The 13,845-nt window shown below is 40.3% G+C and overlaps 1 protein-coding gene across 1 annotated transcript in view; it reads left to right on the top strand.

Moving 5' to 3' along the window:
- The window catches only part of CYP7B1 (cytochrome P450 family 7 subfamily B member 1), an 808,916-nt gene that overhangs the window by 583,395 nt on the left and 211,676 nt on the right, over positions 1-13,845 (top strand). Inside the window, exons 3-4 of the mRNA XM_069220257.1 lie at positions 9,427-10,023; positions 10,481-10,687. Coding sequence (XP_069076358.1) covers positions 9,427-10,023; positions 10,481-10,687 — 804 coding nt within the window. The remainder of the gene's footprint in view (positions 1-9,426; positions 10,024-10,480; positions 10,688-13,845) is intronic.

Here is a 13,845-nt window from a genome sequence, read left to right as displayed (position 1 = left end):
ACATTTCTATTGGTTGTAGGTGTTTTATTTCCTGTCTTTCGTGTGTGTTTCTCTAATCAGCGCCCATTGGCAAAGTACTGTGTTTATCCGCTTTGAAGGAACTTCTTTTAAGCATCTCATGCAATTATGGGAAAACAAAATAAAACCTAACAAGATCTACACCCTCGCTTTAAAGTTACAGAGCTGCCCAAGTGCAGTGGGCTCAGCGCGCTGATAATTATCCTGCTGGAGATCTTCCGATGTGCCTTTCATAACTTTTCTGTGTTCGGTAACAGCATGCACTACTTAGTGCCCCGGGGCACAAGCAGGGACCCACTTGTTATTTTGAGCTGTTCAGGCACTGACATAAAGGAATTAAAGACTCATTATGAGAAAAATCATGGGTGAGAGATGGAGCACAGACACTTTGGCAAACTCTGTATCACATGAAACCCCACAAAAGCCAGTTCCTGGTACCGGTCATAGATAATTAGTGAATAGCCACAAATCAATTTAATTCTGGGTCAAGAAAAGATGGTTTATTTTAAAGTATACTATTTGTATTGTTTTAACATACATGTGTAAATGTTTTTATTCATCAGAATTAGTCTTGCAGGTGTAATGGTTTTTATTAACTATGAACACTGATAATCCATTTTAATTTGAAATTTGAATTTATTGGTCAGCTGCCATAGGCTTCCTTCCTCATTGTGTGTTTGTTACACACCTTGAGCATGGGTGCATTGCTTGTGTCCTTCCACTGCTCATTTTTTTATGCCCAACTTTTTTCTATGGATTTAAGTACTCTACTGGAGTGTGTCTACTTCAGCTGGCTCCTTCAGGTACTTCTCCCCCCTCTGTGTTCTTCCCATGTCTATCTGCTTGTCTCCACCTTCCTTCTGTTTTCCATGTTGGCTTGTCCCCACCCTTTGTCCCTTTCTTGTCTGTGTTGGCTTGCCCCCACATCCACACTCTTCCTCTGTTCATTGTCTGTTTTGGCTTGCCCCTACCCTGCCCCCCTTTCTCCTTCCATTTGCTGTCAATGGTTGCCTGGCATAACCTTCCCTCCCTGCCTCTATCAGTTTGTTATCTGTGTTGGCTCGCCCCCAACCTCCCTCCCTTCGTTCTTTGTCCATGTTGGCTTGCCCTAATCTTCCATCCCTTAGTTCATTTTCCACTGTAGCTTGCTTCGTCCTCACTTGCCCCCATTATTTCCATTGTCTTTGAAGCACTGACTCTTCATTTCCACTGTTGTCTGTGTTATTCCCCTCGCCATTACAGAAGTCATAAGAGCTATGAGATGGACAACGCTGACCGTGCCATAGTACTTGTTTCCCTCTCCATCCTCCCTCCTGCCAGCAGTATAAAAGTGCTGTGTCAAAACTTGTTTTTGTAAGTTTCAGCCGTGCTGGTGTATGTCATGGCTAAAAAACAGTGACAAAGTCAATACATTTGGTAGGTGAGACCAATTGGCTTTTCCACTGTTTTTTAAAGAAAGCTGTGGTTGTTTCCCTTTACTTGTTCGTGCTCAGCATTTTCTGGGGCCATTTTTTGAGGGTCTAATATATGTCAGCCATATTATGGTAATCCAGAAGACATCTTTGGGCCCAAAACACATAAGTATTTCTATACCTAAGTCAAATGTTGGGGTGCAAAACAGAATTTGGGGTATAATTAACAAATCCTGATTCACAGAATAGGAATTTGAGGATCTTTGCATCTGCAAATTTCACTTTCAATCTCAGGAAATAGTCTACTATAATGGATTCTCCACACTAACACATTTTAGGGATATGAATGGTTATACATATTGTCCCAAGGTGGGAAAGTGCATGGACACTGGGAGGGCAGAAAATCCAAGTAAATTTGTAATTGTGTGGGCATTCGCAAACCTTCCCATTTGCATGTCCACACCTAACTTGCATATCTACACTTAATGCCAAAAATTGCTGGTGCATGAAAGTAAAATGGCAGAGAAAAACACCAAACAGGACCATGATTTATAGAAGTTTAGGTGATGGTTTTCTCCACGTGGAAAAATATTCCCTAGTAAAATATAAACTATGCAACAAGGATATCATCCTACATCAGTAGATCTTTCACCAATAAAAAATTTAGCAATTTAGATTAGGTATGAACATGGAAATATGGAGGTTTAGATGCATAGGTTCTGGGGATTTTGTGGATCTCATTAGTGGCACTGTAATTTTTTTTTCATTTTTCGTTTTTGTAATGCATCTCGTTTTCCTTTAAGGAAAACGGGCTGCATTACAAAAAAAAACCTGCTTTATTAAAAAACAGTCACAGACATGGTGGTCTGCTGTCCGTAAATTGAGACTCACCTCATGATTATTCATGAGTTGGGCATATTGAGACCCCCTTGCGAATCGCACATGGTGTCAGGGACACCACCCAACATTCAGAATTGCGATTCGCAAATTGCGAGTCGCTCTGACTCGCAATTTGCAGGTTGCAATTCTGAATGTTAGTACATGTGGCCCTTAATGTGTGATGATTCAGTGCACTTTTGAAATGTAAAATAGTCCCTAGTGAATTTCAATACAAGCAGCCCTCAGAAGGTGGAATAATACACCATACTTCTGATACAGAGAGGTAAGTACTACTCTAGACTAAGTGAAAGCCCACTGTGTATATTTTTAGGGTTGAGTGTGCAAGCGTTCTAGCCTGGTGCAGTCTCTGTGGGTTTTTAACCACACCCACTGCACACCCATCAGTTTCATTGGTTCGTTGTCTTGCCTTTTAAAAATCGCTTGATTTTAATTGTGAAAGGCATGCATACGTCATGCCTTTTATGGCGTTTAGCCCTCCTCGAGCACACTGGCCTGCTACTGAAAACATACAAGGCTCCATGTTTTCAGGACAGTTTCTGGACTACCTTTTCTTTTTATTTCCTATGCAGCACGATCTCGCTGCACATTTGCCTATACGTTTGACTGCGAGCGAACTTCTGTTTCATTTGGTGTACTCCTTCACGCTCATGGCATGGCCTTTAAATCGGGTCGCTTATGTGAAATTGTATTACTTTTCATTTTATGTGGCAATAAAAGTGTGGTTAGGACTTTACAACGCTAATAGCTCTGAGTCGAGCAAATGCGAGACACATTGCATTGCAAATGCTTGTTTAAAAATTGGTTACAAGACTGTGCTATTCCCCAGTAATAAAGTTATCAGCATCCCATTCTACAGTTACTGCATAATGTTGACAGTGTTGCGCCCCAGGGATTAGGACTGACTCGTTCACTGCTGTGGTGACTCAATTTGTGAGGAACTGAGAAAATTGCCAACATAGGAAGATGACTTAGAAGGTATTTAAAGCGAAGCAAGCAAAACGTGACATTTGAAATATTAGCAGGGGCTCGTTCGTTTAAAGACATTTTGTTTAACATAAATATATTTTGAGTGTGGCTTTGCTTGCACCTTGTACGAATTTTTTTTTCCCAGAACAAAAATAGCTAATGCCTACCAGGTACAATAATAAGAGGTGTGCAAACACTGTCACGGGGTTAAGAATAAAAGTTGTAGTTCTTCTGGCTTTAATTTTCTAGCAGACACAGACGATCGTTCAAACTCTTTCAACTGTACTTGTGCGGGCGTGCAAGTACTAAGGGTCCGGTTCATACAGGTAGGGTTTTTAAATTATCACATTTCCATCTTTTGGGGGAAATACCTTGTTTGAATTGTGTAAGAAATTCACGTATAGCAAATTCTTACTCCCGCCGCTTTACCTATCCACCCTTCACGGTTGGTGTAGTTGTAGGAGCAAATGGCTTGTGTTCTGTTATGTGTCAGGGAAGAAGTGCCGTGGCTTCTGTTGTCTGAAGGATTCACCGCTGTTTTAAAGAACAGTAAAAAATAAAAATAAACTGACTGTAGGTCTTCACATTCAAACTTTTGGTCTCAGTACTTTTAACGTGAACCCTTTTTTTAATGTAATCTAGGGGTGTGCGAAAATTGCATAATTTGTTTTCGCGTCATTATTCGAGATTTCGGGGAAAAATACTTTTGATTACAGAAAATGAAATTCGATCATTTGGCTCTTTATTTTAGGGTGAAATGCGTCCTCGCTTCAGTTTCTGATGGGAGACGCATTTCCCGCTTCAAACAAAAAGTGCGGAAAGAACAACTGCCGGCGTTCTTGTTGTTCATGTTGTTCCTGTGTTCCCCTGTTATAATTTTTCTGCAAATGGTGACGTAGTTACGCAATGTAGCATAATGGTGCAATTTGGGGGTTTTGCTTAACAACCATAACATGAAATTTCTAAAATTAAACGCTACGCCGGAGTAACTTACATTTCACCCAGTTCTCGTATAATCCTTCTTTTAAAATATGGCAGCAAATATATGGTAGAGGATTTATCCTACCACAAAGATCAGAAAAAAACTTACACAGCTCACCTTTCAGTTTAAGTATCTTCTCATTCCATATATCACAAAAGAAGTCAAATTAATTGTTTAATAATAATGATGACAATAAAAGCCACTTAAAATGCAGTGTCATCATTCTAAATGGCTGACATAACATATATTATTATTTACCAATGTAATAGTACTCCTTTTATTGCCCTTGGAAGGATACTAGGCACAGTCGACGTTCTCCAATTTGAAGTTGCTACCTGCTGATCTCAACACTTGTCAGGTGACTGTCATCACTTTAGAAATTATGCTCTCCAATTCTTTGATGTACTGCATTCCCCATGCAGTTTTACAGTCATTTGAAAGTGGGTCATTTACCCTCATTGAGCTGTGCTGTGAGTAATTGGGTTGTTGCTTGAGGGAGTGTGAGCACTTCTCAAGCAAAACCACTGTCCTTGTAAGGGTGAACCACAAAAATTCACTAAATTAACATGTGCTTAGGCCTATGGTAGCTTGACACAAATGCAGTCAGGCTTGCTTGAAGGCAATGTGTACAGTATTTTTGCAGCACTTAAACAACAATAAAGTGAAAACACAACACAAGAAAAATACCAGAAAAATAGAGTAAAACAATGCTATATTTGACACCAAAACAACACAAATTTAATTAATAGAACTGGAGGTATGCATTTTCAAAGACGTAAAGGAAAGTATAGAGCCTAATAGCACAAATCGCCACTTGCGGTTTTCTGGTAGTTCAAGACTGGGTGAAAGTCACAAATTCATACCAACCACAATGGAGCGCAGGACAGGTACAGGGACCAGGTTAGTCCTGCTAAAAAAGTTATCTTTTAAAGTCCAGAGTGAAGTGTTCCATTTGCAGTGGTGGAACACGCAAATAGTAAGGAGAGTGTCACTGATAATCGTTGCTGGAGATTTGCAGTCATTGCAGTCCGTCTATACTGTAACACAAAGTGCAAATCATGCTTTGACGGTCGTCGTTGGCAGTCGCTGTACTACAAAGAGCCGGTTTCACCAGAGGTTCGCATTGGCTGTCGGCACGGCTGGCAAATATTGCCACGAAAACTTCAGGATTTCACCTTTTCTTCTACAAGGAGCCCAACTGATGCCACACCAAGGGTCCAGAATCTGAGGGGCACTTCATGGAGATCAGGAACTCACGGCAGCAGAGCACAGGAGGGCTCAGGCAGGTCCAGCTGCAGGTCCAGGCAGGCCTAGTACAGCAGGTCAGCTGGGCAGTTGCAGAGAAGCCTCTGGAGCTTGTTGTGTCCCTGTAGCTCAGAAAAAGGAGGCCAGTCAGCAGACCCTTGGAGCCACCTAGGGCTGGGATGAAGGGTGGAGGTCCAGTCTTCCTTCTCAGAAGGCAGAGCAAGCCTCTACAGCAGTGTAGTTGTCTGGTAGCAGGGCAGACCTTTTTTGGTATACACAGGTCCAAGAGTATACTGAAGAGTGGGGCCGAAGTCCCTCTTTTATACCTGGTGCCCACTTTGACGTTGAAGACATTTCTGTACTCTTCCCTCTGCAGATGTGTCTGGAATTTCCTGCCTCCCTGCCCTTTTCTGTCTGCAGGCAGAATACGCTAGTGTGAAATCTTTTGTGTGTGAGCCGAGACAGTGTCCTTGAAGTGTAAGTGTGACAGGGCAGTGCCAGATCAAACCCTGTGGAGGCCCCAAGGCAGTCAAAAGTTTTGGGCCCCCCTCACAAATGATCTCCTAATATGTTTTTCATTTTACCAACCAACAGTCTTAATAGACCAATTTTATTACACAAAACTAAACATTACACGTACATAGTTTGCACCAATTCTTTTTACAAACTGGCAGCTGACAGAAGATGAGCTTTTAAGAGACAAACTGCTATGTGAATCTGATGTCTTTGGTTTATGTACTTTAAGTTGTTACTGGGAACATTACATTAATGTAGTATTTTCTCTATAAAGTCTTTGATGTACAGTTTTCGTTTCTTTGAGTTGCTTCATTTTTTCCTTTCTTTTGGAAACAATTTAAGAAAGCATGATTGTAATTTTCTTTCAAGATCAAATCAATATTATTTTGATCCGTTGTGGCGGGCCCATTAAAAGAGTGGGGCTCAAAGGCTGATGCCTACTTTGCCTATCTGATAACCCAGCACCGTTGCAGGGGACAGCTCCACCCGCTCATCAAATCAGGTTGGCCATCTTGCCAACACCTAGACCCTCTATTGTGTGGCTGTCTGAGGGGAATGCACAGGGGCCAACAACCAACTACTCCAAGTCTGGTGACCCAGGAACAGGGTGCAGGCACTAAATGGTTTGGACAAGTAAAGAGCAGTTTCCTAAAGGTGGCATTTTCAGATTTTTGCCTTAAAATCGGACTTCATCATTAAAGAGGGTTTTAGGTTACAATTCCTCAGACACCAAAGATGACAGTTATTTGCTCCTACCATAACATTTTCACTTATTAAAGGTAATAAAGTAACCCAATGTTATCATATGGGAGAGGAAGGCCTCACAGTAGTGAAAAGCAAATTTAGGACGTTTTTGCTACCAGGACATGTAAAAAAAAAAAACTTTTAAATACACTGTACCCTACCCTATGGGCTGTTTACGGCCTACCCTAGGAACAACTTATATTTATTAAAAAGCGAGGTTTAAGGATGGCAAAAGGTTTATTTTGGTAGGTCAAAATGGCAGTTTAATACTGCACACCCAAGATGCAGTGGTAGTTCTCGGAAACGTTTTTAAAGGGCTACTCAGCTGGGTGGCGCAATAAGTGATGTGGGCCCTTGCGATCGTAGAACCACTTTATTAGGGATTTATAAGTAAACTAAATGTGCCAATGGGTTGTAAGACATGTTTACAATGTTTAAAGGAGAAGGCACAAGCACTTTAGCACTGGTTATCAGTGGTAAAGTGCACTGAGTCCTGAAAGCCAACAAAAACAGGTTCAGAAAGCAGGAGGGGTGAAGGCAAAACATTGGGGTGACTCAGCAGAGAGGGGCAGGTCCAGCATGTGCAAATTATGTTTCTTTACAGAGTGTAGTTTCACATTAAAGGTTTCAGAGTTTTAACCTAATATTCAGAAGGGCACTAATCATTTGCTGTACAAACTTCAAAATATTATTGAAACATCTGAATGACAAATGAATGCAAAAATGACAAGTATGCTTTTTGTTTCATGGGCTTCACTGTCAGGATTTATGGAATGTTTAGTAATTCGGTACAACTCAATATGTATGCAATTTTTTCATGTACTACATGGATCTCTTTGAATATGATGATGGTATCAATAATTAAACCATCACTGACATTTGTCTGAGGTAATGATGAACTATCCTCCTACCCTTTGTCCTGCCTCTGAATCTTTCCGTAGCTATAGCATGTCAGTATGCACAGGGCACCAAAGCACAATTCTGTCTGGTGTTGGGTGCCAGAATACTCTTCCTCCGCTATCATGCAGGATAGTGTTTCTCAATGTCTTTTCTGTTTCAGTACTGAGAAGAAAGACGACTTTTGACGTATTACCTCTTTATATTCTAGCAAATATGTGCACACCATTACAGAACAGTACATAGCACTGTAGGTTCCTTTTCTACGCTCTGATGCTGAAAGAAGACTGCCTATGTCTTGCCCCAATCCTTAGAGTTCACATTCTGCTTTGCTCTACCTTCTGTTCAAGTCCCCCTCGTCACTTCATTTCTAATTAATATTTTTATCACAGAGGACATTTGACAAATAGAGTTTTTGCCCTTCACGTTTTTGTAATCAGGATTTCGACAGAATATTTTCATCTAATTAACTGAATCCCTTAGTACAAATATTCCATTGTACACCTCTCCAATTCTGCCTTGAATTTTGATTGTTCTCTAATATCAGTTTAGACTCATTAAAAAACGCCCATCTTTTAGTGTCACGCCTCACCATTCATGGGTCCTCTACACTACCATTTTTACTACACATTTTCTGTCACTCTATACTTCCCTCTCCATAACAGCATTGAACTCCCCATCAATAGTTTATGTTTCTATTTGCTCCATCTCTTGCTCCATCTCTTGTCTCTATCACCAGTGTCGGACTGGTACCAAAATAAAAGTGGTCCCCGGTTAGCAATCACATTTCCAAATTGGGCCCCTTTTGGACTTGTAAAGAAATGGTATAGATGTGTTTTGTAAGCAGTGACGGCCGACACAAATTAAAAGCGATGGGGCTAGTGAACAGGGCACTAGGGCGGTACAGGGGCAGAGAGGTTAATAATATAAGAAATATAAAACACTACCTGGTGCTGCTGACCACCTTGCTCACCTCTGCTTCCTGGTCCCAGCAGTCCGTGGAACAGCATCAGAGACTCCCTGTGCAATCCCTGTGCTGATCTCATGCTACTACCAAGCATGAGAGTAGCGGGAGGATTGTCCTGATCAGTCTGGTTTACTGCTTCCTCAGGCACAGGAAGTCTGTGCTATTTCTCTGACGCGGCTGTGCAATATAGCTGGTTTGGAGAAACCTAAAATGTCTGGCCAATACTGACTTGAGCACTTAAGTGCACACCACTACTCCACTAAACCTCGCCTCTCCCATGGCCTTCCCCCCCCCCCAGCACATGCTGGCTCAGGCAGCAGCTGAGAAATAAAATTATAATAAAATATTGTTTTATTTTTTAACTGCTGGCTTTGAGCCAGTGGAGTGACGCTCCTCCGCCATTGCAGAGGATCTGCCGCTGTTTGTAAGGTATGTGGGAACGAATGGATTTGGCTATATCAAGTACATAACAGTAAAAACTAGACTGCAAGAAAATAAAAAAGGCCAAAAAAGGCCCAAACACTGGCTTTTCATACCACCCCATTGGGCACTGCCTAAATACTCCATAGGCTAGTCCGACCTTATCTATCACAGGAGCAGGCCTCATTGTCTTTATGTCTTCATATTCTTGGTCTGCCTTCATGGCGTGCAAGGGTCTCAAACTGAATTGCAGATCTTTTCATTGGTAGACCCAAAAGAACTAACGCTGTCTTTTGTGCCATAGCGCCATAATTTGCCTGGCATATTTATAACCGCTTTGTTTCATGTCTGCTTTTCAGGTAAATACATGACTTTCATAATGGATCCTTGCCAGTACCAGTATGTGACGAAGCATGGCAAGCAGCTCGATTTCACTGAATTTGCTAGCCTAATGGCCTCCCGAACCTTTGACTACCCACATCCTTCCGAAGCAAAGTTTCCGCAGCTTAATGATAGTATGCACAAAGCCTACAAAATCCTGCAAGGTGACGGACTGCAGGAACTTACAGACAGCATGATGGGAAATCTCCAGCACATATTCAAATGGAAATTCTCACAGGCAACAGATTGGCAAACAGGAAAATTATACGAGTTCTGCTGCTCTGTGATGTTCGAAGCCAGTTTCATGACACTCTATGGAAAGGAACCTGCTGCCGATGGCCACAAAGTTATTAGTGAACTCAGAGACAAATTCTCGAAGTTTGATGCCATGTTCCCCTATCTTTTCACAAATATTCCGATTGCGTTGCTAGGAGCTACCAAGAAGACTCGAGAGGCCCTTATACAAACATTCTTTCCTGATATAATGTCCAAGAGGTTGGCAGTATCTGAAGTGGTGCAGTTCAGAAGCAGCGTTCTTGACAAATACGAACAGCTCCGGGACTATGACAAAGCAGGTAAGAAACTTATGAATAGTTACTTGTCTAAAACATAATAATTTACTATAGTCCTTTGAAATAAAACCGCGAAATTGCGACCTTGAAGCATTTTATGCCTTTTCTAATTGACTAATGCTAAAATGTTTTAGTCTCAAACAACCCTCTATGATAATTGATTTTTTTTTTGCTGAGGTGGTAAAACAAGATTCTTAATGGTGATAATGAGAAAGATTATAACTGAGCTGCATTTACTCCCTTTATTATCTATTCTCGCCCCCTTCCCCCAAGCTCCGACATTACATTTTTAAACTATTCTCATTAAGCAGAAAATTAGACTTCAGAAGCCTATTGGTCCTCATTAGCATTCACTGATCCTTGGCTGGGTCTGTGTCCTAACATCTTTTAATTAGCACACTGCAAATCTAATCAGTGTAATAAACGCCATTAATCTTCCTTTTCACTTATTTTCTCCCAGCACATCATTTCGCCTTCATGTGGGCCTCTGTGGGAAACACGATTCCGGCTACCTTCTGGGCCCTGTACTATCTGGTGCAGCACCCGGAAGCAGTTGCAATGGTGCGTGACGAAATTGACCATTTGCTGAAGTCAACAGGTCAAACGAGAGGCCCAGAGTACAACATCCACCTCACCAAAGAACAATTGGACGCCCTGGTCTACCTGGGTAACTTCTGTTTTGTCTCTCTTTTGAGGGGAAAAAGGTGCATCTCTGTAAACTCGCCTTCTCGTTCGCTTCTGTTTACGGAGGAGGGGAGGCCACAGCTGCTTAATTGACATAATAACACCCATTTACATCAATTATAAATTGTGTAGTTTATCGCTGCGGATAACTCGCTGCATGTAAACACTAAAGCCTACGTAATTAACTATGCAAGGGATGCAAAAGCTTAAATCTAGGCTTTGCAATTATTTGCAAAAAAATAACTTTATGCCTATTAGCTTGTTTGATTCTAAGCATCTGCCAGAGAGTTAATGCATTTCAAATAGTTCTCAATTGTATTTCCAAGAAATTCATTTTCTGGATTAAACGGAAGGTATTTAGGAAAATCAATTTACGCTTAAACTGTAATTACCTTCCCAAAGACAGTGGCAATCGTTTTATGCACTAGGCAGGGTGTTTGAGCTCTTTTTAGAGAGGGTTTTTTAAATCCAATTTGAACAGCAGCAATGTGTTTTACTGGGAGTTTGGTGCTCTGTCTTAACAAATTGAGGGCAAAGATGTTAATGCTTCTAAATATGTAAATTTGACATGTTTTCTTCTGAAAAAGAATCACGGAAATGGTGTGATTCATTCCCAATCAAATTTGGGCATCACATTTGACATCATTATGATGGCTGGATAATGGGATGCATAATTATACACTGACTGTCGTGTTTGGGAGGAGCTTGTATCTTCTAATTGAAAAGACCAAAACAAAGCGGGTTTGGAGGTTTTAAATGCTCTGGAACAAATTGGTTCCAAAAATATTCAAATGATGATTGTAAGTATAAAATTGAGCAGTGATGCTAGATACAGTTAATTGCAATTTTGTTTCACCCCTGAACGACCTGCACAGTAATTTATGACTAATGTATAAGAAAATAACTTAATACATTGTTTGAATCTTAAATCTAGTACGATATGTGCCTTAGTGACAAATGCATTTGTTATGGTTGGAATGTATTAAAGATGCTATACTGTAAAATACCTTTAGAAGCCACCTCAGAATTTTACTAGTCATAGTATATTCACACTCTACTATTTTCACACGCATATATTACTAAACAAAGTGTGCAATCAATGGTGATGTTTTTGTAAAAGATATCCCACGTTCAGGCTTAAGTGGATGATATTATTTCTGGAGTGAACTACATTTTGGCTATTACAAGTAGTTGCAATGTTGATTTTTCTTGGTGTGGCAGCCATTTTTAATAGTTTGGCTCATACAATATCGGAAACTATCTGATGTTGGCGTAATGAGTTCAGAGGCCTGATTGCAAATGAGAGGTGGTGTTAAGAGTTACGTAATGTGTTAAACATATGCATGCTAGCATCACATATAGGCACAGTTAATTTCTAGGCAGAGATTAATCAAGTTGTCCTAACGAATTAGTAGCTCACTATGTTTAGCTTGAATGATCTAAACCCTTGAACCCTGCAGGAAGTTACAAAACTCGCCAGACATAAAACATTTCAAGATAGCTAACAAGATAACAAATATAATGTTCAGGGAGATAAAAAAATACTGAAAATAATGAAAACGTACCACTATATAATAATCTGTACAAATTAATGTAACGTCTCATGGGTATTGCTTTAAGCAACCACACTCAACCACTCCTCATTTAGGACCACACCCTCTTATCTTTAAACTCCAAAAAGTCAGAAAACATACCCAAAGTAGATAATTAGACAAAAGATGTATATAAATATGACTCATTCATACGTGGTGAGTTTTTCTTGGCATGTCTTTCATGCAGTTTGTGTATGCGGAGCTATACTAGGTGAGTGGAGAAAACTAACTTTACACATAAAAAGGGTGTGCAAGAACTACTAGTAAACGGTCACCCTAACTTATTGATTGATTTGGTAATGAAAACGTATTTTAAAAGGCTACTTAGAAGACGCAAAAGAAGATTAATGAAGAAAACATCATGTCATACCACCAAGGATGCTTAAGAAAAGGAACAGAAACATTTCAACAAGGTTTTCCCTTAAAACTGTTCTACTCAAAATTTAGCAGGCAGCACAGTGGACAATTGGATATTGTTTTTATGGATATACAGACTGCATCAAATGGTGGGAACACACCACAACATTGGCCATCATTGGCTAGAGTAGAAATAGTTGTTTGTCTTCTCACTGCCATTAACATATTGCAAATAATACTTTTGCAAATAGAAGTGGAGGAACACGCGATAGGCAAGCTCCACTTTCTCAGTAATGCACGGCTTAAAGCAAAGCAGCATCGTGGAGCGATCACTTCTTGGTCTTTTAGTTAATTTGTTTAATTTCTTGTAGAACATTTGGCTGTCCTTGCTGTTGTTCCCTATTTAGTAATGCAAACGATCCGATGATGCTTCGTTTCAGATGACCATTGCTGTTCCAATGAAGTGTCAATATCCTTCAGCTCCTCATACATAATTTTTCAACTTGCTGCACCTGTAAATGCTTGGCCTGAAAATGTAGTTTGATTGTGTTGGACTGTGTTTCAAAGACTGTCTGACATGAAAGAACCAAACTGTAAAACAGTCTTAACATACTATGCCCGAAATATGTAGCAAAAAGTTTGGGGGGCACGGGACAGTGGCTTGCAACCTCTGCTATCCTCAAGGCTTGAGTGTATCGGTACTATTGGCATCAACGTACAAATCAGAGGCCCATCTCATTGTCATTTGAGAAAACGTGTCTCTAAATTAGCATTTGTCACTGTCCAGTCTTGACAGAATTCATGATTTGAGCTGGATCTCAGCTCCCAAAACCAGGAATCAATCTTAACAAGTAACAAGAAACAAAGCAAGCAAATAATACAAAGTAAATCACCAAAAAAGTAGTTAAAAGAAAAATGTGATATACATTAAGAAAATCTGATGTAGGGATCACAGAATAAAAAGGAAACAAAAACTATCCCATGAATTGGAAATAAGCGTTGAATATTATTTGAAGGAAAATACAAAGAAAGGTAACAAGTGATCTTTGTGATTCATGTGGCTGAACGTCACCTACACATTCTCTGTGAACAAGGGTGAGAGAACACTGCTACCTTGATGTTAGTAGTTGGCCCCAATGACATGTTTGCTTTCTGATTTAAAAACATTCTAGAACTCAGAAACCTTCAGTGG

This window comes from Pleurodeles waltl, chromosome 2_2 (assembly GCF_031143425.1).
Source record: "Pleurodeles waltl isolate 20211129_DDA chromosome 2_2, aPleWal1.hap1.20221129, whole genome shotgun sequence".
NCBI lineage: Eukaryota > Metazoa > Chordata > Amphibia > Caudata > Salamandridae > Pleurodeles > Pleurodeles waltl.
Note: the sequence above shows the minus strand (reverse complement) of the source record. Positions and strands in the feature narration are given on the sequence as shown.